We start from the raw sequence: 27999 nt of genomic DNA, 5'->3' as shown, positions 1-27999 counted from the left end.
AGCGATGTATCCGAGCCGGTTACACAGTGCACAGGTAAATGTGAACCTTGTAATGGAAAATGGATCAATATGGGAACTGCCATGTAGGGCTAGAGATAAAACGCAAAAGCATAACATTACCGCTGTCTACCGACACAACGGGATTGTCGGTGATTCGTGGATTATTGGGAAATATCGAGCATCAACATCACCGATTCAAAGCTAGAAACGAGATTCTTTTTCCGACTTCTTTGTGAATCATGCGTTTTCGTTATTATCTTCAACGAAAAGGCACATAGTTATCTGCAGAACTTGTCTCCATATGTGACCATTCACCGTCAACATGTCGAGCACCCATTAAATTTCCGTTGGGACTAAGTGTGTTATTTGACGGGTCTTTTACGATTGCCATAACGTGTGAACGTGTGTCACACCACGATCGACAAGCCGTCAGAAATGAATACAGCGAAATTCAAAGGTGGACTTTATAATGGAGTCTTTTGGACTTATAAACAGCTGACGGCTATACACTCGATTTATAATTGATAGGTTATGCGGGACAGATATATCGATATAGTTTAATTTGCGGTGTCTCATTTAATGAACGAGATGATATCGGATTTTAATATATTCATATATACGTAAACAACGAGAGGGACAAACTTATTTTAAATACGTTATTTATACCTGTTGATCGGTTGATTTAATAGAATACTTAATGGATTGAATTTTGTTATTCGTGTTACGAATAATATGAGTTTCATGGATGTACAAATCGTGTGCTTACACATTATCATGCTAAGGATGGAAGTTTCCTTGGTAACTCTTAAACTTTGTTTACCTATAGACATTGTATAGACAAGGACGACGTATTCTACATTGATGTAGCATTTAGCATTAATGAGACTTTTGTATATAAATGTATTATGCGTTTGTAGTTTCTGTAAACAGTGTCATTTTGTTTCATCATTTACTCATTTATCGATGTGTAAATTGACAGAGTGTGTTATTACACGTCACATAACCGTATATGACGTTCTTTTACGTTGAATAGTCACTATTGATAACCATACAGCACTTGAGATTTACATGAAGTATTGTAATTAATATAAAATTAGTGCTGTGTTATTACAAACTATATATACTAGTCACGGATCAATTGATTTAAATAGAGAAAATAAAGTTTTAAACAATTTATAGGTCGAATGAAACTTACAAATTTTGAATGAAACTATAATTGAACGTTTTGTGTCTCCCCATAAAGATCAGACAGATAATCTTCTTAATTAGCAGATTTTAAAGCAGTTATTGAATGATATTTGAAAATCCGGCAACAAAACACGCAAGAGTCGAAATGTTTTAGTTGACAAATGGAATCTCTTTGGAACAAAACACCAACAAAATGGACCAACGATGGCGGGTAAAAAGTTGAGAGCAATCATTGAAGAAAAGTCACTATCGCAATTATTCATACAGGATTTAAAGTGATATTGAAGTAACGCAATTTAAAACGGATTTAAATTGTAAAAACTAAAGGAAAAGATGGAAGACGACGTGTATGGTTTTGACATTGGGGACGGCAGAGGGGCTGCCTACAACAAGGGCCACACAGGAGCCAGCTACGGGGATGTGGACGACATTGACCTCCTACGAGCTCAACTCGACCAGAAAGAGAAGGACCTCATGTTGGCTGCTGAGCTCGGGAAAGCATTGCTTGAGAAGAACACCGACTTAGAGAAGAAAATCGAACTGGCGAATGAAGAGTTCAGTCAAAGAATTGAGGTGAGACCTGTACAGATATTTAAATAATGATGATGATGATGATGATGATGATGATGATGATGATGATGATGATGATGGTGATGCAAAATTCAAATGGTTATCTGTTTTTTACACGTGAGTTAATTCTTTACTCGAATCGACATTGTTGTCTTATCTTTACCTATTCAAGCATTAAGTCAATAGCTCGATCATATATATTATAGGCTGTACTTTGATCATTATATTTCTATCCGACTTGCTTTTAGAGTTTTGCTAATATGCAAATTGTATCTACGGGAAGAGGAAACACGTTCGATTAGTCCTCAAGTGGTATCAAGTTAATATCAAGTAGATTTCTTTATTCGTCGCCATAAAATCAAAATATACCACATTTTGGTGAGTGCATTGTAAATGGTTCGCAAATGTTACGTGGCAAATGTTACCACATCGATTTATTGGTGATTGTGAATATTTAATGATCTATTGACAAATGAAAGATAGGACTTGTTCTTATCTCATTTGTGTTTGTGTAGAAATCAATGCGTGTTAGCCTTGGAGTACGTTTATCAATGGTCGTATTATATTCTCAAGCGATATGCTGTCATATAAAGCTATAGCCTAACAAAGAGAAAATAAATCGCCCGTTAGATCTATAGGAAAGAAATTTGGATATACGAGATTACGTACAGCTATATTTCAGATGTCATAAAAGGATTTATATATTATAACTGGGAAACTTAAAGTCCATACAGTGTTTGGGTATTATATAGTTAATAAGTTAACGCATATACATGACTATATTGATAACCGGTGCGTCTTATCAATTTGTACTTTCAGCAAAATGATTAACGACTCTTCGCTTTATATATTGCAGTTAGAGAATATATATTGTGGCTCAAATCAATATTGTGGCTCAAACCACTTTCTACTTACAATTATATTTTCTGGTAGTTTCATCAGGTATTATTAGACACTTTTAACTACTGCATACATGATTGGTGCCTTGTTTACATCGTTAATACATAACACGGTTGAAAGATACACCGTATCGAAAAGGGATATTATATGCGCTTTGTTTGCATACGGTTTGCACGTAATTGATCGTAGTATGCCTAGCATGTATACTTATTTTTCATCTCTGTTAGACTGACCCCATATGAACAGTGATTTATAGACACATTATGACATTGACAATATTGCATTGTGACAGTGCATCAGGTGGTTTAAATCAACCTACTTACGACAGTTTGTAAATACTCGCTCATCTTCTCTTAACGAAAAGCATTCATATTGTCATGTACGCATGTTATTAGATTTATTTTCTTCTAAGGACACATAAGAAAAGACTGCTTTGACAACAGTGTTTCATATTTCTTTTTAATATGGACTTTTTATTTAGACAATATAGATCCATAGCGTAAGGGAATGCACAAGCCGAAGGAAGCGAAATTTCTTTGCCGACCTGTAAAAAGTTAATGTTGATCAGCTGCAACATGGCTTTTTATGGCACTTTAATTTCCACATTGGAAGAATGATCAGGATTGTGCGGCAACATGTTTAATTGCGAACAGCCATGTTAAAACAAAGAATTGCATGTATAGCACGAGTGTGTTCTTGCACATGCATGTTCACGCGCGTAACAACAGTTACATCAGCTCATGTCGACTGTTAGCTCTGTTTAATTAATACATGACTTTGTTTGGTTTGCCGTCAAGGAGTGTCGTATTAGAGAACTTAGGAGAGATTACAAGGTACATATGCGTCACGCCCCATGCTTTGTTTACACAACGTTATGGAGAGTTATTCTTTCTATGGGATTAGTGGTCAAACGTTACAGACATCAATCTTAAGCCGCTAATAATCTTACACAACCTGTGATAATCGCTTGGAACCCGACGGTTATTTAAGTTCAAGAAACACTCTATAAACGGTCGGCGATTTGTTGACAAAACAATGACCTCATACTAATAAGTGTTTTATAAGTATCCAGTCATATTATGGACTCAGAGACGCATTTTTTTCATACAAAACAATATTACAGTAAAAAGAGCTTTGTCACCGACAAAACAGAAGTCCTCTCCCGTATTAATGTTGTGAGCGTTGTATGGAGTTATGATACGTTTTATTAACCGAACTTGAGTACTTGTAAGTTGTTCAGTATGCATATTTAAGTTATTAAGTATTCATGTAACCATAGCAACCACAAATCTGGTCTGAAAAAAAGATGGCAAAAACGTGCATTTTCACCATATATCTACATACTGAGTTTCATAAACCTAGCAAGAGTACTTGTTTAGTTGGTGCAGATTCAATATTGTAGTTAATACTTATTTCTGAAAATATTTCAAGAAAAAATTGTGTATGACAAAAAAAGCAACAGTCAACACCTGAATTTTATATATTTATTCAGTCATCGCAGGATCATGATTTCTCGGACAGACAAGCAGACAGACGGACAAATTGACGAAAACAAAATGCAATAACGAGCATATTTCCCATCTTTGCTCTCTGTCCACACGCTGAGTTTCAATTACATAGACTTTTTGAGTTATCACAGGATCAATAATTTTTTTACGAACAGACGGTCATACAGACAGACGTACTAAACCGAACCAATACGCATATTCCCCACATATCCTCATAAACAGATTAATCAAACTATCTTTTTATTTTTCTTTAATAATTGCAGATCCCGATGATATTTTTCCAATTGTTTTCGAAACAATAGCATCTGTAACAATGTCAACCACACACTTTGTTAAAAAACAATAAATAATGTGCATATTCGTCATTTTGCCCTGTATCCACATACCAACTTAAAAAGACCTAACATTAGTAATCTTTAGTAATCGCATGATCCATATATTATTGTTGAATAGTTTCCGTAACAATCGGAACCACACTTTTTGTCCAATAAAAAACTCATTTAACGGGAATATTCCAGATATAAAACCCATTTATATACTCATACAAAGCTTAATTGAGTCGTGTTCTGAGAAAACTGGGCAAAATGCATGTGCGTAAAGTGTCGTCCCAGATTAGCCTTTGCAGTCCGCACAGGCTAATCAGGGACGACACTTCCCGCTTTTATGGTAATTTTAGCTTCAAGGAAGCCCCTCCTTACCGAAAATCAAGCTTTAGCGGAGAGTGTCGTCCCTGATAAGCCTGTGCGGACTGCACATGCTAATCTGGGACGACACTTTACGCACCTGCATTAAGCCCAGTTTTCTCAGAACACGACTCAATTAAATTAGCTGCAGTAGGTTTTTTTCAGTTTACGTAGGATCAATATGAACAGTCGGCCCTACTCATACGGAATTATAGTTGCTAATGCATTCATTTGTTTCAAAATAAGTGGTCGTAATCATTCTTTTGAACCCTAGGAACACCATATACGTCTTCTTGTTTCAGGAGTTGGAACAAGAACGCTACGGACTTCACCTGAAACTCGAGAATCTACAAGGCGAGTACGAATTGACTGTGAAGGAGTTGCAGTATGACGTCACGCAAGCACGTGACGAGCTCGAGAGAGCCGTGCTCGACGCACAACATGACGAGAAGAACAACACTCGCCGAATACAGACCCTCGCGCAGCAGGTGAGAAATGAAAAGCGAGTTTAGGGACCTACTGTACTAAAAACACCAACAACAATATTAAGATATTATTGGTGAGGTTTGGGGTCGTTCCCTCGCAAAGCTGGTGAGATATCAAAAAGGGATAAAGGTTATATACATTCATACAAGAGGCATAGGATGGGAGGGGTGGTTGCTCAGATGATCACAGATTCATAAGTAGAAGACGAACAAGTATATAATTATATATTTTTTATACCACATTTATATAGCGCCCTTTTCATACTCGAGATGTGCGTTCAAAGGCGCTTTACATTTTTCCCTGATCACTGGGTCATAAGTCGTCCGTTAACATCTTATAGGACCATAACAAAGTATAATACCATTGAGGGGTTCATCGTTACAACGCCGTGTGAAAGTGTGTATTACACACCCTCACAAAGCTGACAAGAGAGGAGGAGAGGTGGTGGTTAGGCATTAAACTTACTTCGAATATAAGGGGTGACATTTAGAAGGACGTTGAGGCCAACTGGTTATTACAGACTCTTGCACATCTATAAAGCAGGTGCTGGTTTGGGGGTTTTCAGAGTTGGAACTATAAGTCCGGACATACTAGAGAAGGGGAATGCAGTAGAGATACTCAGGTGGGGGTGGGGGGGGGGCAGTTTATACATACGATATCGAAAGTATTAAATCTTGATACATTGCAGTTTGTGGCTGATATGATTTGTGTCGATGTATTAAGACATACATCATCCTTTTAACTAAGTTACTGTATTAACAGTGAATGCGCACATACGAAATAAAACTGTTAAGTTAAAAGATCCTCGACTAGTCCATATCGTTGTCGTGATCCTTTCGCAGTTATGCGTACCAGCTTTCTGATTGCTGAGTTAAGTAACATATTCGCAGAGGCTTAAGCGCGTGTATGTACTTTCTAATTAATCGTGATTTATATACTAAAGCATGCAAATGGTCCACTTTACAAATTGTATCAAAGACCAATAGACACTGTACAAATAATATTCGAGACCTTACAACAACATCACGTATTCGACCATAGCTTTCGTATTTAAACTGCTATTGAAGGTCCAGTTTGTAATTAAAACCTGACTTTTACATCGACAGCTCTATCACTATGTAAAAAAAAATCAAAATCAAAATGTCAAATGTAATTGCTATCACACATAATCCCAAGACATCCGTCACTTCGTTGAAATAGCGTAGTTAAAACAAAATTACTCGAAGATAAACGGGGTTTAGTTTTAGCAAATAAGGAATGGCCTAGATGATATACACAATATGCAAATAACAACCGCAACACTGGCACGCTGTAGCGTAAACTCGGTGAACTTGCATTAATAATTTATTTTACCTCCGGCATCTGTTCGGTTTATAAATACTTTTATGACATTTTATCACCCGTCATTCAACCGTCAGTTTCTAAAACACGGTCAAATTGTTAATGTCACACTTGAGTGATGATTTATACAATGCAGTACTCTTTTTATTAAACATATATTTTTAATATTTGTACCGATACATCTTAATTGAAAATATACAAGTATAATTCAAACGTTGTACACCAGAACTTTTTAAATGTTGTCGATTACAAAAGCAATCATGCGCCGTTAATACAAGAATGTAATTAGTTTAGAACGAACGAGCCTACTACGGTATTTTAATCAGAATTACATTTCCTTTTCATTTTGCTTCGAGTTTCCAGGAATGTGGTGTGGTCCAATGACTTGATAATCTTATTGTCTATGCCAATGTACGGTTAAGCACTAATTTAAAGACAAAACCCTAAATTTGTAAGATATGAGCGAGGGAAGGGTAGCTTTGGATACGTGGTTTTTCTTACTTGGCTTTCGGAAACTCACATTGATGAACATTATGTCGTTGCACGTGCATCATTTACCCTATGTGACAAGTCTTCCTTGAAACGAAAAAATCATAATTTCTATGACTTAATACACCTTATTATGTTCTGTTGTATTTGTTTTAATACATTTTGTTGAAGAAACATCATTTTCACTGCATGTTGCACAGGCATGATCAACCCATTTATGCCTAGAGCGTCTAGAAAAAATGCCTTGGCATTATGCGGCGTCTCATCAAAGTCTGCGCTGTTTGCTTTAAGAAATTTCTGTAAGAAATATTCTAAATATAGAAATAACTATACTAGACATCCCCAATTTTGGAAATAAATTGATCAAACTTAGAAGGATGGGAGAGTCCATTAAGCATAAATGGGTTAACACTCGCAACCGCTTCTTTCAGAACGAACGTCTGAGCGAGGAGTTGCAGCAGGCGCACATCCGGGAGAAGCAGCTGGGCACCAGCCTCCAGAGCAGACAAGAAGCCAATCTGGCCGGCCACGTGGCGCAACAGGCCGCGCAGATCGAGGTTTTGCAAGAACAGGTAGGGGGCGCTGTGTTCGTCTACCATATACGGGGCTGCGTACATTGAACAAAACACTAAAACTTATTTTCATTGCGGAAATCAATTTAAAGTACTTGAAATGTGGAAAAATGTTAAAATATATTGACTTTTTACTAAATTGTAATTACAATTGAAACCAACGTAATTTTAGATAGACAAGCTACTGACCAAACTAATTTCATGGTTTTTATACTTTTATTCATGTTTTACTGAAATGATTACACAGGAGACATGCGGGTAGTACTTGATCAAATAAAACACCTTATGAAAATAGTGTGTGTTTTTTTTAGATCTTATTACTGAATTCCTCTTGTGCAGAAATGCATTTTAGAAATTCGCTCCATAAGAAATTTTGTTTTCAAATGTAGTCTAATATATATTAAACGCATCATTGACGATGTTCAGTTTATTAATGAACCTTGTACATTCCATACCATTTCAAAATATTTGTCGTCTGCATGTACAGAGCGGAAGGAAAGTCAACATACGCGTTTTGTTTTCGTAATTACTTAGCATAGCAACCATATAACAACTAGGAATATATTTTTTAATAAGTCTTGTTGTTCTTTCTTCCACGAGATATTTACCAATCCAGCAACAATTACAGCCGTTGTTAATTATGAATAACTTAATTTTTAATGTTTTGAAGTAGCTATTAACATACTAATGATGCAAATTGATAATGACTATGTTACAATCAACTTTAAATATATGAATGATGAAACTGCATATTCAATATCAGCAGAGAAATCGGTGTAACGGTACGCAGCCTGTGTTTCATTTGGTCATTTCCTAAACAAAGCATTTATACAAGACAATGCAAACAACATAACATTGAACATCTAAATGATTAAAACTAGGATCATCGCATTGAAACGGTACACGTGGCGGTATAAACCTGTTGAAGGCACTCAGAGCCTTCCCGCACCGGCGCAAGCTGGGCAGGCACTGCGTTGTCCGTTTTAAAGTCACGCATGGTTTCATGGTCTCGGTGGGGTACAGGGAAGCTCATGACTTGACTGTGGTCTTGTCTGGAACTACGCTAGCCGTATATGGCATAAGACTCAATTCTGCATGACTCGTTTGTAAAACTAGGAAACGGCCTATTAAGGAAGGATAAATTTTGAAATAAAAACTGTGTTATTTCGCCGCCTCAATGATAAATATTTGAACGCAGATGCCATCGACGCCTCCCGGGATTATCTGGCTGTCTGCTGTTATTCACCAAGCCTGTTTTGTGACATGTTGATGTTCAGTGAATATGACTCTGGCCTTGTTTTTCTTACTGCATTTTCCAGGTCGATAAAGGAATATCGAATGCCAGGGAGCAAAGGAATTTTTACATACATATATTTCTTACGTAATAATATATTTGATAAATATAGCTATAAAACAATGTTGTTCATAATTATTTTTCTAAAATATTTTTGTTTAATATACCGGGAAATGACTCAAATAATTTTCAGTAATACATCTTTGGCAAATAATGCTAATTTTACGCAAAATATATTATAACTTGTCATAAGTTTTTTTAATTGTATTAACGTATGGTGGCGGTTAAAATTATTACGTAATTTAACTTAAAATTAAAACGTAAATATTTGCGTCTTTCATGTTTAAAGTGGTTGCAAAAAAAAATGTGGCTGCAAATGAATTGGAAGTTGAACTCTCCACATATGTCTTGAAATTCAAATTCAGTAACTAGTAAAAAAATCTTTTGCTTTGATCAATTTCAAAATAACAATCTTTTTCAACAGGTAAATTGCGGTTAAACATTAAAATTTACAGAGATTTAAAACATATGGGAGAAAAACTTATCTTTTGAATAGGAAACCAATGATTAAAAAGATTACTATACCAATGTTGAATTATTGGTCTAGTTAGAATGATTTAAGTTTGGTCAGAAATAAATAAGCAGTATGTACATTATGTGAAATCTTATGTTCTGAACAACCAATGATGCAAAATAAGCTTTTTATTATGGATATCCACGTACAATTTAAAATACCTCTTTTCAAGCAAGTTGTACAAAGTTCTGTATAATAGATAACATATTTAATACTGTTTACCGGGAACAATTTAGCACCAGGGTAAAATATCTAATGACTTGGATAAATCTTATTCGACATGCTACTAATTCTACCAATGGTATAGAAGCTCGCCAGTCATCCGGATACTTCGATAACGGATGGCAATTCGATTACAGAGAACAACACAAGCCACGTGCGAGAGGCGATTTTACTGCATTTATGTTCTGTTCATGGTTAGCAAACACGGATTCGTGTTGTAAACAAATTCGCGAAAGAACGGTGGATTTTATTTAGAAAGACGAGAAAAGTCATCGGCAATTAGCAAGAACTGGATAATCAGGACGTTTTTTTCAACAAAATAAAAACACAAAGAAAAAAATCAAGAACGTATTTCATATTCGAATTAAAATATCAATACGTCCATTTATGTCACAACATGTTTAACTTGTAGTTTACTAACCAATTTGGGGAAATCCTAATGTTTAAAGCGTCGGATGCCACATTGTCATGCACACTTTTTTTACCGATCATCTCAGCCTCCGTTATCCTAAAAATCCTTTATCAGGAATGAAAGTGTCTTATACAGCATGCCAACCACATATAAAAACAGCTTTATTTTCTTTCATTATATACTTTCCATATTTCAGTCTATTTTTAAGCACAGTAATTTCTCAACAAGTTGGAATTGGAAACACGATTTCCAAGTATTTTCATTTTATTTTAAGGACGTACGCGGCAGATTAGTTTTGCGCTTATTTGTTTTGACTGTAACACCGGTTGCGCAATACGTGTATGCTTTTTCGGATATTCGGATAAAAGCGGGATGCATATTCAATAAGGGAATGATACCAAGATATAAAGTATTATGAAGTTTAGAAGATTGATAAACAATTTGTAGCCTCTAAATAACACAGTAAGAATCGACCATCATTCTTGCGACTACAAAAAACTATTTTTTATCACTTGTTTGTAACAACAAGCAAGAATCTCACTACGGAAAACAGTAAATACTTCCTTATAACTGAAAATGTTTGTGTCGCAAGTACGATATGTTTAAAACGGATAGCTTTCCTTAAAATTCAGCAATTTGTCATTGAATAATCATATATTTAAAACATGCCATCAAAGTATATGTGTTATATATAAAATATAATCAAAATCGTTATGTACGTTTCATGTTATGCTTAAAAATAAATCGGAAAACTTTAATTTCTCAAACAACGGCTTAAGATATCAACATTTATGTAGTGTTGTTTGAGATAATTTACTACATAGAATATCCGATGAATTTAAAATTTGCATCCACGATGTATGTGCACCTTGCCACACGTGTATAATATACTTGTTTTTTTTTCGCAGTATGTTTTTTTTCTCTGAACAAAATGATTCGAAAAAAAAACTAACATTGTGTTTATTTTTGGTCAGCAATTGATTAAAAAAACACATTGGTGCATTTGAACGTACGCCGGTACCGCACCTGCAACCCATTTATAATATACACATAACGTCTTATTACACGAATGCAATGCAATCAAAATTTTTCTACCTAAATACAGAAAATCCTTTTTTGTGACACGCTGAAATACTTAAGACAAGACATGGGATCACGTGTAGCATACGGGAATTTGATAAGGCACGTATTCTGGAATGGGAAAACAACAGCCTGGAAAAACCCAGTATATAATGGATTCTCAATAAGATATATTCTTCTAACATTTGACAGAACAATGACCCGCATTATATTGACCAAACAGGATCGGATATTTATTTATTTAGTGCATTTTCAGTAGTGATGCGTTGGAAATTAGCATTTATTGTTTGACTGCGAGTTGTATTTTGAATTGTAATTGTGAACAAACGAGCCTTGTGACTTAGTAAATATCCCCCTCTAAAGGCGGAGTGATATAGAATTGGCCTTGTCCGTCCGTACGTCAGTTTTGTTTTTAAGGCATTTTTGCGAGGTGAACCCACACGTTGAAATAGTCGTTTAATTCAAAGCTCAATAAAACATAACAAAACACCCGTCACCCTCGATTTTTATTTTAATATAAGCAACAGATGGATATATCAAACATTATGCTATATGTAATACAAAGTAATTAAAACTGCCGCGTACGTTCTAAAAATGTATGTTGTACTTTAAAGTATCTGAGTCATTGTACATTTAAAAACAAAATACTGATTTCAGTATTATTACATTACTGTGGCGTATCAACAACTAATATATTATTATAACATAAAGAAACTCATTATAGATAACGAAGTTCATGTAGGTGTTGAATGTTTGCTTTACATACGCCATAATTACCTTCTGTAGTATCTCTAATCACATGCGAACTTGTTTGTAGTATGTAAACGTTTTCCTAAAAATGCAATACTTGTTTAATATTTTATCGTACACGAACTGTTAAGATAAAATTGGCTGTTTTTCATAGATATTTTCCTAGCAATTCCAATAATATGGCACTGCGTTTATATGCATTAATTCATACAAATGATATGCCGTGAATTGGTGAAGCCATATCAAGAATCACAATTAATACCGTGGATATGCCCCATTAATATGTATTGTATACACGTATTGGTTTTAATTGAATACTTAATTAACCTAATATAATGATCTCGATATACATCATTTATAATTTGTATTGTCATTATATTCAAATCTACATTTGCATACAACAATAAATTGGTAAAGTCATGTCAATAATTAAAAAAAGTGGCATGCCCCTTTAAATGTATTCAATTATCTTGTTTTTGTTTGGTTCAGTATAAAATTATATTTGTTTGATCTTTCTACACATTATTTGTGTTTTTACTTAAGTTAAAATCTTCATTTGCATCGGCATACATAAAAACATTGGTCAAGTCATGTCAACAATTAAAACTAATACCGTCGATATGCCTCTTTAAATGTTTTGTAAACATCTTTTTTAAGTTGGATGCTGCATTTAACTACTTTTATTGATCTTGTTACACATAACTTGTGTTTTCATTTACATTTAAATCTAATTTTTCATTAGCATACAGCAATACATGATTTCCACTGGGTTTTGGAATTATATTTGTATACATGCAGTTAAACTGCATTTGTGAACAAACGAGCCCGGTGACCTATTGTTTTCATTTTATATTTGTATTAAGTTATAACTCATTAAACATTTAGGTTAATTTGGAAAAAATCTAGGTGCTGAAAGGCATGTAAGAATAAAACAACTTTGATGCATTTTATTTATTTTCATATGTGAAATTCTGTTGTTTTTTTTAAATGATAAAAAAACATGAATCAATCGGTTAATGTTAAAAAAAGATTTTTTATTTGCAGTCAAATTAAATCAGTATTACATATTTTTGAGAAATAGAGGTTGTTTTCAATACTTTTCTCATTAATTTATTCAAGTTTTATGTTATTACCTTATTGGTGAATTGTTCTTGTGCTGAAATATGCTTGTTGTTCAAGTGCGAATTAAAAATGAACAACACCGGTGACCCATGATTTTTATTTTTATTTTTCTATCCACAACAGATGGTTCTATCTAACTACCAAAACTTATCAAATTCTACGTGAAGCAAAATTTGCATTAAAACTGCAGCATGCGTCCTTAATGTTTACTGATCATCTAGTTCATGCATTTTTTCGATGGAATTTTCTTATTTTTGGGCCAACATATTCCGTTCTGTCTTGAAATTATTTATTTGCAATACAAAAGGATATAGCTCCGCTATGCCAATTTTCTAAAAAACGCATATTTCGGATAAACATTTGAAAAAGACCGAGGAACATACCTCTCGCACTTGGCTTTTTTGTTCTTTGTTAACGAAGTCCCATCCGTTATCGAAGCAATCGGGTGACCAACGTGAAAAGATGGCGAATTCAATGTTTGTTTTAGCATAAAATTATAATAAAACTTAAGTTAAAACGTGCATACAATACTGTTATCTTGATAAGCCCACATCTCTGAACCATACATCACATGGGACCGATCAAACGATCAAATTAACATGGCTTTGCGGATCAAACTAGTCCTTTGAGTCGTGTTCTAAGAAAACTGGGCATAATGCATGTGCGTAAAGTGTCGTCCGAGATTAGCCTGTGCAGTCCGCACAGGCTAATCAGGGACGACACTTTCCGCCTAAATTGGATTTTTGCCAAGAAGAGACTTCATTTAAACGAAAAATGTCATAAAAGCGGAAAGTGTCGTCCCTGATAAGCCAGTGCGGACTGCACAGGCTAATCTGGGACGACATTTTACGCACAGGCATTATGCCCAGTTTGATCAGAACGCGACTCATTTATAGCGTTTTCAAATTTGCGATTGTAATTGAACATGATGCATAGATAACTAAAATCATTTTGAGTATCTTAAGGATAGTTAATTTTTTTATTAAATTACCACTGAAAGTAAAGACTATTGTTTAACTGTTATAAACAGATATGTGCCGAACTTTTACCATAGTATAGCGATTGTTGCAGCAGACTTTTGCATTTAGCTAAATTACCGTATTATTCGCATAGAAGGGTATGAATGTATTAAAGAATACATCTTAATCATAATAACTAAGTCGATAATGAACTTCGGAATAAATAAATCAAGACATTCACGGTAAGTAGACGTATACAATGTTATATAATACGGAGACAAGGGAAACAACATTGGCGTTTAAGTTTTAACTTGTCTGTGCACTCTTAAATGAGTCAGATTAAAAGAATTGATGGGGTGACAATGTCAATCGAAGGTCAAAGACGTCCATGATTTTATTTTAATTAAGCAATTTAATATATATTTTTTAATTTTCCTTTGTTAGCCTGTGCACTAATAACAGAATGAACAACTTGAAGAAATGTTTGAAAAATAAAAGGCCAAGACGGTGATGACTACAGATGGTTAATTTTGCACGACACATACGCTAAATAAAAGTATCCATATTCTTCACTTACCTAGTATTAGCTCAAATGATCTGTGGTAATCTGATTATCTATGGCAATCATTATCTGACCTATCTGACAGTCGACCTTGTATGTTCTTACAGAACGTGTCTCTTGACAAGATGAAGAATGACCTGGAGCGGCACCTGGCGAAGGTTAGAGAGGACAAGGACGCCATCATGAGCGCTCTTGAAGAGACGCAGGAAAAGGTCATGGTCCTGGAGAAGCGAAAACGCGAGCTTGAGACGCAGGTGAGAGTAGGAGATAGCCACTTTAACTATGGAGTATGAACACCTTATCATTTGCGCCGGTTCATCTGGTATTATAAGACATCGCATGAGGTTTTAATGAACTAACATGAGTCTGTGGTGTGATTGTGTGCGCGCGTGTGTGCGTGCGTGTGTTCATGCTCGCCTGTCTGTGTGTGGAGTTGTTTAAGAGGTATGGGCTGGTGTGTCTGTGAACCACTATCGTGGTGTCAAAACTGACGCGTTCTATTTATTGCCATAGGTTTGTTATTTATGTGGAACAGTTTCGTGTTTTTAAGGTGTTCAATGGCAAGATGGCCTGTTATGGAGTAAAGTCCTTTTGGACAAATGAAATCGGCGGGTCCACTGATGACGCACTTACTGTTGTGCACTTTGCTTAATAATTTGTTTAACTCTGAATCGATCCTGGGAATTGTAAGCAAGCTGAAGCCTCATTGTAATACATAATAACAATACCTCGTATACTGTCAATATTTTTCAGAAAGCCACTAATTGGCACTATGAGATGATTCTTTTAGTGCTGGGGATGTAAGTATATACGAGCCGTATTTTTATTCCTAACCAACATGAAAAGAACGTTTTACAACAAAAGTCGATAAAACCGTTGATCACATATCACACAAGTGTTCGAGGGTTATTGAGTATCCCACGATAATTAACATCAAAGACCGCTAATAAGATGACTTAAACCTTATATAGTGATATTGCTTCGTTGATGATGATCAGATGGAAGGGGTGTGTGGGGGGGGGGGTGTTGCGGGGTGTGGGGGGTGTGGGGGTGTGGGGGGTCGAAGAAGTGGTACACATGAGGCTTCACGGCGCCACAATATTTGTTGTTGAGTCATTACTCTAAGCTTGACTTTGATGTTGTTTTCTAGCTGTACCGTAGTTCTAATCTACTATAAAAAGTCTCCTGAATCATCCTTGAATTCGAAAACATATGGTATCCAGGCCTCGTTTTGTTAAATTGCTTTTACATTAAAAAAATATATTTTTCGAATATCTTAATACTGACCATTTTTATTTAAAAAATGCAAACACAAATCAATATATATATTGTTTAGATTTGTTTCATGTTATCGTTTGCTTATAAGTAATCAACATAATGATATAAAGCCATAAAAGAGATAAATTGAATAATCGCTATTGTTCATAATTGATTTCAGCCAGTTGCATTTCTTAAAACATTCAAATGAGAAAGGTAAGCACATATCTATGTTAAGTGCACGCCACACGTTTAGTTAGAAACATTGACAATGCGTTCAATAACTGAAAGATAAGAACATTGATCGGATAGCACAGTTTGTGATACTTATTTAATAAAATTACCGTAAACAGAGTTTAAATAAATAACGCAAGTCGTATATATAGGAGGAAAGTTCACGCAAGTCGATCAAATTTATTTATTAGTTTGCATGTTTAATTGTCTGCTTAATTGATGTATTTAACTTTATAACAAATACACTCAAACCTTCAGATTGAACAAAAAGAAGATGACATACGGCATCTGAACGAGAGGAATTCTCATCTGCTCACGCAAGTCGATAGTCTGACAGAGAAGGCGTCTAATAGCAGCGGCCACTCCATGACGCTCTTTAACGAACTCACGCAGCTTTCCGGCAACAACGACGTTACCATGACGACCGACTCTCCCATCAGCCAGGTAATACATCAGGACGATGTCACAATGGATAGACATGACTCATATATTTAATGGAGGTGTTTTGAAATTGCGTCTGGATCTGTTAAGAGAAATGGGGATTATAATGTTCGTAGAATGTTAAATCAAAGCGCTGAAGGCACTGAAGTTGTTCGCTGTTGTCGTCCTTGATTAGCTTGTCCGCATTGCACAGGCTAATCAGTGTGCACATGCTAATCTTATTTGATGTGCATTAAGCCCCGTTTTCCCTGAAAGCAGCCAATATGTACAGATTTCAATGATAAAAACTAGACTGGCCAATGTCGTCTTACAAGCTGGTATATACACTCACTGCTAGAGCAGAATCATTTGTCCTCTGCTGCAGACAGGCAGCGGTAATCGTCCCTAGCAGAGTGAGTTGCGGTTCTTACCGTAGCTAAGGCTTCTAAGCACATACTGATTTGCAAAATATGCTCTGTAAATTTAGTCGGCCGCTAACGCGACCAACTAATAAAAAACCATGGTTACGTTCACTATTTTTATTTAATATTTCCATGTTGTTGTTTTCGTTTTTACCGTTAGGTTTTAAAATTGATATCGCAACTAACCACTTATTATTAAAAGTGAATTTGACTGGTTTAGTTCAAATAACCTCTGTTTCTGAACACCTTAAATTACATGTTCAATAATTATCAATCAGTTATGACATTACGTACATATCAACATTTTACAACCTTCTCATGATCAGCGTGATGAAAAAACAAAAACAACAGAAAATGTGTTATTTTGGCAAGTTCTATCTGCTTATTATACCTGCCGTGGTGTTGTAGTATCCTCCCAGTATGTTCGGTGAAGATGCCATCGAATGCGATGACGACGAAGACTTCCTGATGACGTCATCATCACCAACGAAATATGACGACAACAAACACTTTCAACAAAAGATATCGGACTACCAAAATGACAAACATGTAATCATTTATATAATTACTTCATAATGAATCATCGGCAACCATTTTCACAGTACTCTTGCGTTTAGTTTGGTGTTTAAAGACGTGGTCATTCGTTTATAACTTATGCTTTTATTAAAACCAAACCAAACGATGTTTATGTACAATATCAACTGCTTTAATTCTCATTAAGTTCTGTAAGTCTGGCTACTCAAGACATATTTGGCATTATCAAATGCTGAATCTGTATAGTTTCAGAAAGTTGTTGTTTAATTGTATTCATGAACTGTTTTGCCTTTCTCAAAATATAAATAAATCGCTATTGGCAATACTGGCATTCTAAAAAGAGGGAAAGAACTTTTGAAGAAAAAAACTGCCAGCCAGTCCCGGATTACCCATAAGGCAAAGTAGGCAACTGCCTGGTCCCCGCGACTTTAAGGGGAACCATGAGATCTCGAAGAAAAATTCAAGACGTAAATATACATTGCACAGTGCTTTTTTTCTGAAATGCTTAATCTAATTATTAAGATGTAAAATTGGCATTTAGGTATTAAAATGACATTTTATACAAGGCCATTGTCACATTTTCCCAGCCTTGGCACTAGTGGGCTACTTTACACGAGTTAAATCGACTGGGCACCGGCGTTCTGGTAGGCACTGGGCCTAGGGCGTGGGCCTAAAAAGTTGTACTGCCTATGGGCCTCCAGGGTGCTAATCCGGCACTGCTGCCAGCCTTTGGATTTTTTATTTACATTTTGCCGTGCCTGTCTTGGCGATTATCCCCGAAAATACTTTAGTAAACGTGTGCTTTTTATCACATAAAGGTTTGAAGACTCCGGTATAACTAACAGTAATCGGGTTACCAGCGAAACATAAACAAACATACGTTTTAATTTATAACAATTAAACACAGTTCAATTTAAACATTACTGAAATGTGAGAACAATAGTCATTTTAATGTGCATTTGTCTAAATTATGCGTGTATTTTCAAAACAAGGCTATTATTTTACAGAATCTGTAATATTTCAAATAACAATAATCGATGGTTATATTATTGAAGCTTTAAATTGTCCACAGTCCATAGTCCATACCAGTCCGCATTTTACTGACCTATACAGTAACTTTCGTCAAGGGAATAACTCCGCGAAATTTTTAATATTTTGACATTACACATTGCCAGCGGTCTATCATAGTGTATATTTGTGATAACACTTTGTTTGAAATAACATTTTGTTTCACCATTTGTTACATTTGTCTTTGAGGCATATTTAACACTCTTGACTACATATTTGACCGACGATGACTGCAAATATAAACAGTTGGGCGATACCTTTTGCAAAACATTTAGGGAGAGGAAAAAACCATGACGACACTAAACATCAATGAACACACATGTGGTCAACGCATTGGAACGGTCAGACAAAATCATAGCATATCACAATTCAAATCAAACTGATAAAGAAATAAATTAACAAAACAACAACACGTAAATTGTTTTTGTTAATAAAAAACGATCGACATTAAATTTTGATGAGGCCAAAGGTATGACTTATATCGCCTTTCTGCGCAATTCTCAAACGTATTACATCCATATGCATTTACATGAGGTCGAAAGAGGTTCACAATCGGATCGGAGACAAAACAAAGAAGAGTTTCTCAATTTAATGAAAGCGAGCTTGGAAATAAAGAGGTGTTTTAACTCTGTTTTTTTTTATTATTTATATGTCCATCAGAAAACTTTCCGCTTCAGATATTATTAACAAAATGCCAATGGCGACCGAGCAACATGATCCATCGGTATAAGTATTTTAAGTCATTGTGTATTGTTTCTCACCTGAATTTTAATCTGCAAATAATTTATTTTACATATGATACGTTTCTAAGTATAATTCAGTACATGTTTTACAAATTGGTAGTTATACTAAATTAGTAAATTATGCTCCGATATTGACATTTCGACAATACTGGATTAAGTTACTCGTAGAACTTAGCCGAAATCGACACGTATACTCGATATAATTGCAGAACCAAAAGTTATGTCTGTGTTTCGTTAGAATACCCGTTTAAAAGTAGAAAATATATAGTTGAAACCATGACAATCACCCAATATGCCCGACAACGAAATCTAATGTTTTTCTGAATACGCATGAGTATAAGAATATAGACACCTTATAGACACGTGTATTTTACTCCATGGATTATTGTACTAATACATGAGTATGGCAAAAGTGAGGTTACTTTTAAAATCCAATATAGCAAAGTCCGGTTTGGGTCGCAATTGTTGTGAACGTTCATTGGCATGTTGTTTTTTTCAGATGGAGGATGAAATACTTAGCGCCTACCGCCATTTACGGAAGCTGTGTCAGGACATCCGATTACACATGGGTGACCGGATAGAGCACGCAGACGAGGATCAAACTGAGGACAGCGGCTCGGAGACCGGTAGTCTGTTGGACGTGGTCAGTGAGCTACGGGATACCGTACACAGCGCGATAGAACAGACCAACCAGGTACGCGATAGGGTTGCGTATCGTGAACTTTATGATGCATGCACGCGAACATGTGCGATTACACATTGGAATAGGAAATTGTATAAGGATCAATAGAATTAGATTTACAGTATTGAGTTTTAATTTGGTTGATTTTATGTATCTGTATGGATTATGGATAACCGAAGTTATAATATGGCAGAATCATAAAATGCTATGAATCTGTTGTTTTCAAAAAAATATTTTCATTACTAAGAAATGTTTGAATAAATTAATCAAACGGCTAACAAGATACAAACAATCAATATCACTATCATTTAACTCAAAAGTATGGATGATCACTAAAGAGCCTTGCCTTTTGTTATATCCTGTCATTATATTCGTTCCGCCATTATTATGACGTACAATAAATAATTGATTATACAACCGCAGTTCTTTTAATTTGTGTCAGCTACTACGGAGGAAGCTGAACATCAATCATTCTTGCCTTTCAGACCCAAACAAGTCACCTAGGCGAAATGCAGCGTCTCCATACGCGCGTTACCGAACTGGAGCAGGACTTGGCAAGCTGCCAGACAAGCCTGAACAACATTCGGGAACAAGTTAACATCCGAGACATTCATCTGCAACAGAAAAACTTTAAAATCAATGAATTGTCACGACAGGTGCGATTTAGTCGTCAAGTTTCAATTTCAATATGTCCTGTAATGATTATCAGTCAAACAGTTATATGTTTTCTGAAATGATTTGGCGTTTGCGTGATGCAAGAAGTCCGCGTCCATTAGTTTTGGATTAAGATATGTCATTGTCAGTAAGGTTTGTCGTTTGCTGTGGCTTGTTATTTCAAATTCAAAAATATTTAATATTAATAGGAACTTGTTTGTCTTTGGTAATTAAAAACTCATTTAATAGCATTTACACGCTTACATTTGTATCTTCTCAATTATCTTGTTCATTCATTTAAAGTCTTAGTTCTAGACTTGTCTCAAATACACCTCCGTTGTTCTTAATCCCATATAGAAATCGTTCCAAATCATGGCGACATTTTAAATACGCTTATCGTGTTGTTTTATGTTTATAGGCAGATGAACTTGCACTATATTTGGTAGTATTATTTATTAGTACCTTACCTTCCAGCATTGCGACCCAAAATCACCTCTCGCTTCATAAACACATGTTTATATTTCCATAATTGCCACATTCGTACCCATATTTGTATCGTCTGCACCGTGTAGGTGTCCTCCCAGCACGAGGACATCAAGATCCTGTCCGGTCAGAGGGATCGTCTGCAGGAGCTGATGGCGGGAGACTCCGGCAAGCCGCAGATGTACAGCGCCATGGCACTGCTCCGACACGCGCGAAGGGAGAGGGACGCCGCCATTGAAAGGTTAGATACAATTATTTATCGCATCGGAATTCTTCGATCTGTGTGATGTATGGGTTTTGAAACATTTTCCGTATCATCCGTATGAAACGTATTTAACTGATGGGGTTGCAGGCGATATTCAATGGAAAAAGACCTGCAGCAGACGAAATATGAAGTGATAGTCCTCAATCATCAGCTCATGGAAGCCATTCACCAGAAGAACAAAGTGTCACAACTCTTGGACCAGTGGCAGGTACTACAGAAAAAGTTATCGCCCATATATTAGTGAAAACTAAGAGAACTAAGCGCAATATCTGTATTACCATTTATAAAAATAGAACATGTAACGAATTAGGTTTTAACCAAACGGAATTACTCGCACCTATACCACATTTTTTGTTTTCAGTCGGATATGGCAAATTTACTTGGGGTGAAAGTGGAAATACCTGCCAAGTCTGTGACGTCACAATCCGCAGCAAATACAATATCAACGGAAGCGAACGCGAAATCGACTGATAATGTGACTTAGGAATGTTTTTTTGTTAAGTTATACTTGCTGAAATTGTGTTCGCTTCTTTCATCACTCCATTGTTCGGTGTCTACGTCGACAGTTCTTCGTTATTCGTCGTGATAAATAACTCAAAGTGCGCGAACAATGTGCTGATGCAGTCATTTTGACGTTGTTTGTTGAGCTTTTTGTTTCGTTTGTAAACGCATTGTCATTGGGACATTACACATGTAGTTCACGCTTATAATAAGTTTACAGTACGCTGTCTTTTTACAATGCTACCAATTATTTTTATTTAAACCTGAAACGTGTTTAAAAAAATACATAGGCATGAACGTCCATTAGAAACTGCTTGTATAACATTTACAATTTTCCCATGCATTCTTGCCAGTTTAAGCTAGTTATTGTTTCAGTGATTTACATATTCTTGCGTTGTATAGTATTATACTAGTATTAGTTAAATTCTCATGTTTTCGGTTTCGAAATGAGATTTACATTTATTTATCCATTTGCTATACGAGTAGTGTGGTAACTGGGGAGTTCTTCTCAATTGTGTGAGTTGGTTCATTATTACCCTTGCACTTTCAAAAAGAACTCTTCTCGAAAATGCCACCTTTGCTTGATTAAATGCTCTAAGTGTATGTTTTTGGAATAAGTTATAAATATTTATTGAATGTTTTACCCAATCAGAATTGAAAATATATTTAATTCTAATGTGGATTCCGTTCATTGAATAATGTGCCCATGTACAGTTGTGGACTTGACTTATTTGTGATAACAACAGATATGTGTAATAATGAAATAAACACGGATAGATGTTTGTCTTATACAATGTCTGCCATAATAATTCGAAAGATATTTGCATAGAGATGCGCTCGATTCGTATAATTCACGAAGGCAAACTCGTTGACAATCGAATGTCAAAGATCGGTCATTCAAACAAACGTTGATACAATTTCACATTTGTAACATTAAATGGTTAGCAGATATGTCTTATGAACATAATTCCGAAGGACTAAACTCCTTGTCAATCGAATAATATTGATTCATCACTGAAATAACATAAACGTTTACGCATGGTAGGCTTCAAAATTGCTTATTTTAATACACTCTGGTACACACTGTTTCGAAATAACAATGAGTTACATTCTCAACGATGCATTTGTACGATAACCGAATTGTCGAAATTGTCCAGCCATAGCGAGATGGTCTTTCTGTACTGTGGTTCAAAATTGAAACCCCTGTCATATTACTTATTTGAACCATTGTATCCCTTCAGTGACTGTTTATTATTTTAAACCATTGCAAATTCTTATTATAGTTTTTTTATTACAAAACATTTACTTCCATTTCTTCAAAAAACTAAACAAACTAAAACGTGTTATGTCCCCTAAACACCAGCATGTCATTAGTAGAAACAGTTATTGCAAGCTCAACACACGATGTGCTTTAGTACTTCATAGCATACCATCAAAACAGAGAGTCCGCTTTAGGTATAAGCCCATTTCAATTGCAAATCGTAAAAACACAAAAGTTAACAAAACTGGAAATGTTTATTAATTTTATTATCCACGTGGTGTAACTTTTCTTTTCTAACGTACAAACATCAAATGTCGTATACAATTACATGAACAGTTCGAACGTACGCTATCCTTGCTGGCTGACCACAAGCCAACTTATTTGGATGATTTATTATCTAACAAGAGAAAATACTGATCGGTTTACATGGTCCTGCAAAACCCAAAATTAACACAGTATACACGAGATATTAATAATAATTTTGAGTTAAAAAAAATCCAAGAGCCACGTTTATTTTAGGGGCTAATTGCCGGGTCTCATAAAACTGTATATTCCTGGTATAAATCATGCGCTAAGATTAAAACTTCCATGACTCTATATTTATATTAATTTTCCATTTATAATACAAATACATTTTTGCTGATCTACGGATATTTCAAATGATGAAATAGGGCGTTGAATGCAACTTGTTGTTGAAATTAATACGTGTGTATCCCAATCTCATGTTCTCGTGCTATCCCCAATCGAAATAGCGATGAGAGATCGCTAAATTAATATTGTGATCTAGGAGGGTAGTGTCGCTATCTCGTCACACAATAACAAATGCCGTGCTATTAACTTTAAACGACCTCAGGTATTCTTATATACTTTATAATTGTTTTAGAATAAAATTGCCACAATTTTGCATGACTTCATATCGTAATAAAATGCATTCGAATAATGTTCTTGCGTTCTTACTCTTGTAATTCACCGTTAGATAGTATGCACTGACGAGAGTCCGCTCTTTCGAGTATTTAAATAAGGGTTTATATCGTCTTTGTGTTATATTTGTACTAGTGACTATTATTTGTCTTCATTACATTGTTGTATGAAGTGTTGAAACAATTACGCGTTGTAACTGTACCTGTACAAACGTAGTCAGTGTCTGTCGAGCTATGAATAGTTAATGCATTCTTACTACCTTTTGCTGCTATGTTTTTCCTATTAAAAATTGCATCTGCACCAATTGTTATCCAATGCACTGATCAATATTAAGACAATTTAAACGTACTCAGTAAACTAAAGAACATACTGTAAATATGACATGCCGTCGTCTTTGAATAACCCTACCCCCGGAGCGTGTGTGACTAATTTCATTTTACATTTGTTATTTTGTGCCGATTATTGTGTTCCGAATCATATTTCGATCACAAGTTTTAAAAAACGCTTTTAAGTTGTGAGCGTTAACTTACAACTAATGTAGAGGGGCAGTTTTGCAAGTCAGTCTGCTGTTAGCTACGTAGAAACGATAACTGCAAGTCAGTCTGCTGTTTGCTACGCTAGGAACGATAACCACTGCCTGTCTGCATTCCCTGCAGTAACATTATATAGACGACGAACGCTAGGAGCGTCTGCTCTACTACGCTAGGAACGATAACCACCGCATCTGCCTGTTTACAGTTCACCACTGGTACACTGCAGTGTGTGTATATAATAAATTGTGTTTAACAGCTTGTAAGACGACATTGGCCAGTGTAGTGTTTATCATTGAAATCTGTACATATTGGCTGCTTTCAGGGAAAACGGGGCTTAATGCATGTCAAATAAGATTAGCCTGTGCACACTGATTAGCTTGTGCAACGCTTATCAAGGACGACACTTTCTGTTTTCCCAAAATGAATTGTAAATTATATTTTTTATTAATGAATTGAAAATAAAACACATCTCGACCTGTGCTTTAAGATGAAAAGATTTCTTTATTTGTAAATAAAGGCCTCCAGCCTAAATACATGTCATTAATTCAGTTATAAGAGTTTGAGTTGTGATAAATTTCAATGTTAATGAGATATCAATAACATCAAGTGGAACACATAAAGAGAGACTTTCCTAATAATATCAGCATCTTGAGATGACATCGGTACATAGAAATCTTAAGGATCAGTACCATGTGTAAGACTGACTCTTTATAAATTTGAATGGGTTGTGTTCATTTCAAACTTGCGATATAAAAAGCTATAACATAATTTTGAAAACTGAGTTGCGTCTAAGATTATACAACAGCGAACAACTTCGGTGCCTTCAGCGCTTTGATTGAACAATATGGATCCGATCTGACTTGAACAGTATTCAATAATAACTAAATTTATTCTATTCCAGTAATCATGTGATTTTGTTGCGATCGCACATGTGCGATATAAACCATCGGACCACCGCCACCACAATGATTTTAAAGTCCGTATCTATGCTATACCATATGTTATATGATAAATATAAGATTTTTTTTTGTTATTTTGTTATTTCATGTTTGTTAATTTACATATGCGTTTGTTTATATCACAGACTTGCTTACACAATTATCATATTTGCTTATATGGCACACTTTAACTTCAAACGACTTCAGGTATTCTTTGAAATAATACATAATTGTTTCAAAATACCCCAAATATGACTGTAACTTCAGAAAGGCTTTGAAAATTACTCCAGTATGCTTTCAATAATCACATATATTATATTTTAAAATAGCAATATGCGCATTAAAATCTATGATGCGAAACAAAACATGCGTTTAAAAAAAATAACACATATTCTTATGAAATTTAAATCACGCTTCTTACGAGCAATTCTACGCTAATAAATATCACATATAGGCACAAATGCAGTACTTATTTACACTGATTTACACAAAAACACCACTATGCAAGATATTCTGACAACAAAAATATATACATTGATCCGTAAAATAACTTCTCCTCCCATAAGCGAAAAAACCTATTACATACTAGTCGCCGCACTTCAGTGCGACGCCAATCACGTTGTAAACGAGTTCTGGTATTTGAAACAGCGAAGTCACCCTGATTTCCTTCAGCACGAATTCTGTCATTCATCTTCTTCACTGTGTCATCTTCTGTGTCACTAGTTGACCGTTGCGATAACATCAAAAGACGCGTGTAAAGCGCAATATTACACACATTGGAAAGAAAATCATCAACGTTGGAAATATGCCTCCGCATATTCTTTGCGATAACCGTTAATTTGTCCAAAGCGTATTCGTCAGAGCAGTTAACGTTTGTGTTGTCTCGCTTCGGACTGTGTTCCTCTTCGAAGCATCGAAGAGCGTTCACCATAGCAGCCGCAACAAACATCACAGCAAGGGATTTTCTGGATCCTGAAACGACACACAAGATCCGTGATCAAAGCGGATTACACCTAGCAATATATCGTGAAACGGTAAAAGGACTGTTATCGAGATGCAGTTGGTCCGTGCCGTCTGTAACACGGGCCATACGTATTTCGACGTGTATAAATGGGCCTCTGATGAATATGATTTGCTCAAGTTTGACATGGTTATTGTTATAAGCGACGTGACTAAGACGTATAAATCTCATGCTGATAATGATGTGGTGAACGCGCACGTCGACGTAGTGGTATTTGCCTTCAACATGTTCAGTAACACAAAGCTGTTCATGCAAATGCTAACTCATTCCTACTTGGATGGGTATAAGGATTGCTCAAACTGGAATATGCATATGAGAGAGGCTTATCAGCAGTGTCCTATTAGCGTATAATTAACACGCCATAAAGACAGTTAGCATGCTGGCATATCTCTTACTTAGGGCCTTATTCAATTACCAGATGCTCTTATCAAGCAGACATTTTCTTGAACATTGCGTTTCTCCAGATCTCAGAGTATATTTTACATGAAATGCGCAGGAATTTGAAACCAAAAAAATTGCTTTAGAACAATTTAATATCCAATTTAAATTAATAGATGATGTTACACGGATGCACAGTGAAAGCAATGAAAATAATGTCACAATGAACATTCAATATTAAACAGTAGTTATATACAGTTGGTAGATAAAGTATGTAATTTTGCCACATTGTACTTCTAGTAGGTTGTACTTTTTAAACAAAACAATAAATATATACTACTAATGCTCGATTGGTCATTGTCGGCTCGGGTACTTCTTACATGTACCAAGGGTACTCTAAAGTATACTTACATGTGCCCCGGGTACGGTAATTATACTAAAACGTACGTACACGGGAAATTTAACGCTAAATCGGACGTTGTCGCCTATTTTTTTTTTAATCAATTTTATTCACAGTTATGTAAATTTTCTGTAAAATGGCCTCTATATTATCAAAATTCATACTCAAAAAGCATGTTGATTTTTTTTTAAAGAGAAGTTTGTTTAAGATAATCGGTAGCGCGTTTTACGACAACGGATTTTTTGCGGGAATACAACTCGGGTACAGTCTAATATCGACCGGGTATGATTAAGAATATTTACCGCTACCGGGGTACATGTAAGTATGCTTAAGAGTACCCGGGTATATGTAAGTAGTACCCGAGCCGACAATGACCAATCGAGCACTACTAATATTTAACATATTATTTTGAAAGTTTTGATTACTTGTATTTAGTTCATAAGAAGTGAAAAATGTGAAATATAATTTCAGTTAAAAAAAAATATATTTAGTTGTAAGAGAACCTGAATTTAGTACTTTAAGACAACAAAATATAAACCTCTAGACTGTGCCATAGTATCAAATCATTTTTA

At 35.4% G+C, this 27999-nt stretch overlaps 1 protein-coding gene across 1 annotated transcript; it reads left to right on the top strand.

Moving 5' to 3' along the window:
- The first annotated feature begins 77 nt into the window (after positions 1–77).
- Positions 78–22757, top strand: LOC127855021 (bicaudal D-related protein homolog). Its single transcript, XM_052390314.1, has 11 exons — positions 78–1761; positions 5152–5337; positions 7597–7737; positions 14820–14966; positions 16462–16647; positions 17454–17594; positions 19890–20084; positions 20558–20728; positions 21299–21450; positions 21562–21682; positions 21836–22757. Exons 1-11 carry the CDS (start codon positions 1522–1524, stop codon positions 21956–21958), a joined length of 1803 nt encoding a protein of 600 aa, XP_052246274.1. The 5' UTR covers positions 78–1521; the 3' UTR covers positions 21959–22757.
- The last annotated feature ends 5242 nt before the right edge of the window (positions 22758–27999 follow it).

The sequence above is a fragment of the Dreissena polymorpha genome, chromosome 1 (genome assembly GCF_020536995.1).
Source record: "Dreissena polymorpha isolate Duluth1 chromosome 1, UMN_Dpol_1.0, whole genome shotgun sequence".
Classification (NCBI taxonomy): Eukaryota; Metazoa; Mollusca; class Bivalvia; order Myida; family Dreissenidae; genus Dreissena; species Dreissena polymorpha.
Note: the sequence above shows the minus strand (reverse complement) of the source record. Positions and strands in the feature narration are given on the sequence as shown.

What these genes read in the sequence shown, in the direction of transcription:
- LOC127855021 (XM_052390314.1), top strand. Translation starts at nt 1,522, where the DNA reads ATGGAAGACGACGTGTATGGTTTTGACATTGGGGACGGCAGAGGGGCT. An exon ending in ACTACCAAAATGACAAACAT is followed by an intron (nt 17,595 to 19,889) that starts GTAATCATTTAT and finishes TGTTTTTTTCAG; the next exon opens with ATGGAGGATGAAATACTTAG. An exon ending in CGATAGAACAGACCAACCAG is followed by an intron (nt 20,085 to 20,557) that starts GTACGCGATAGG and finishes CTTGCCTTTCAG; the next exon opens with ACCCAAACAAGTCACCTAGG.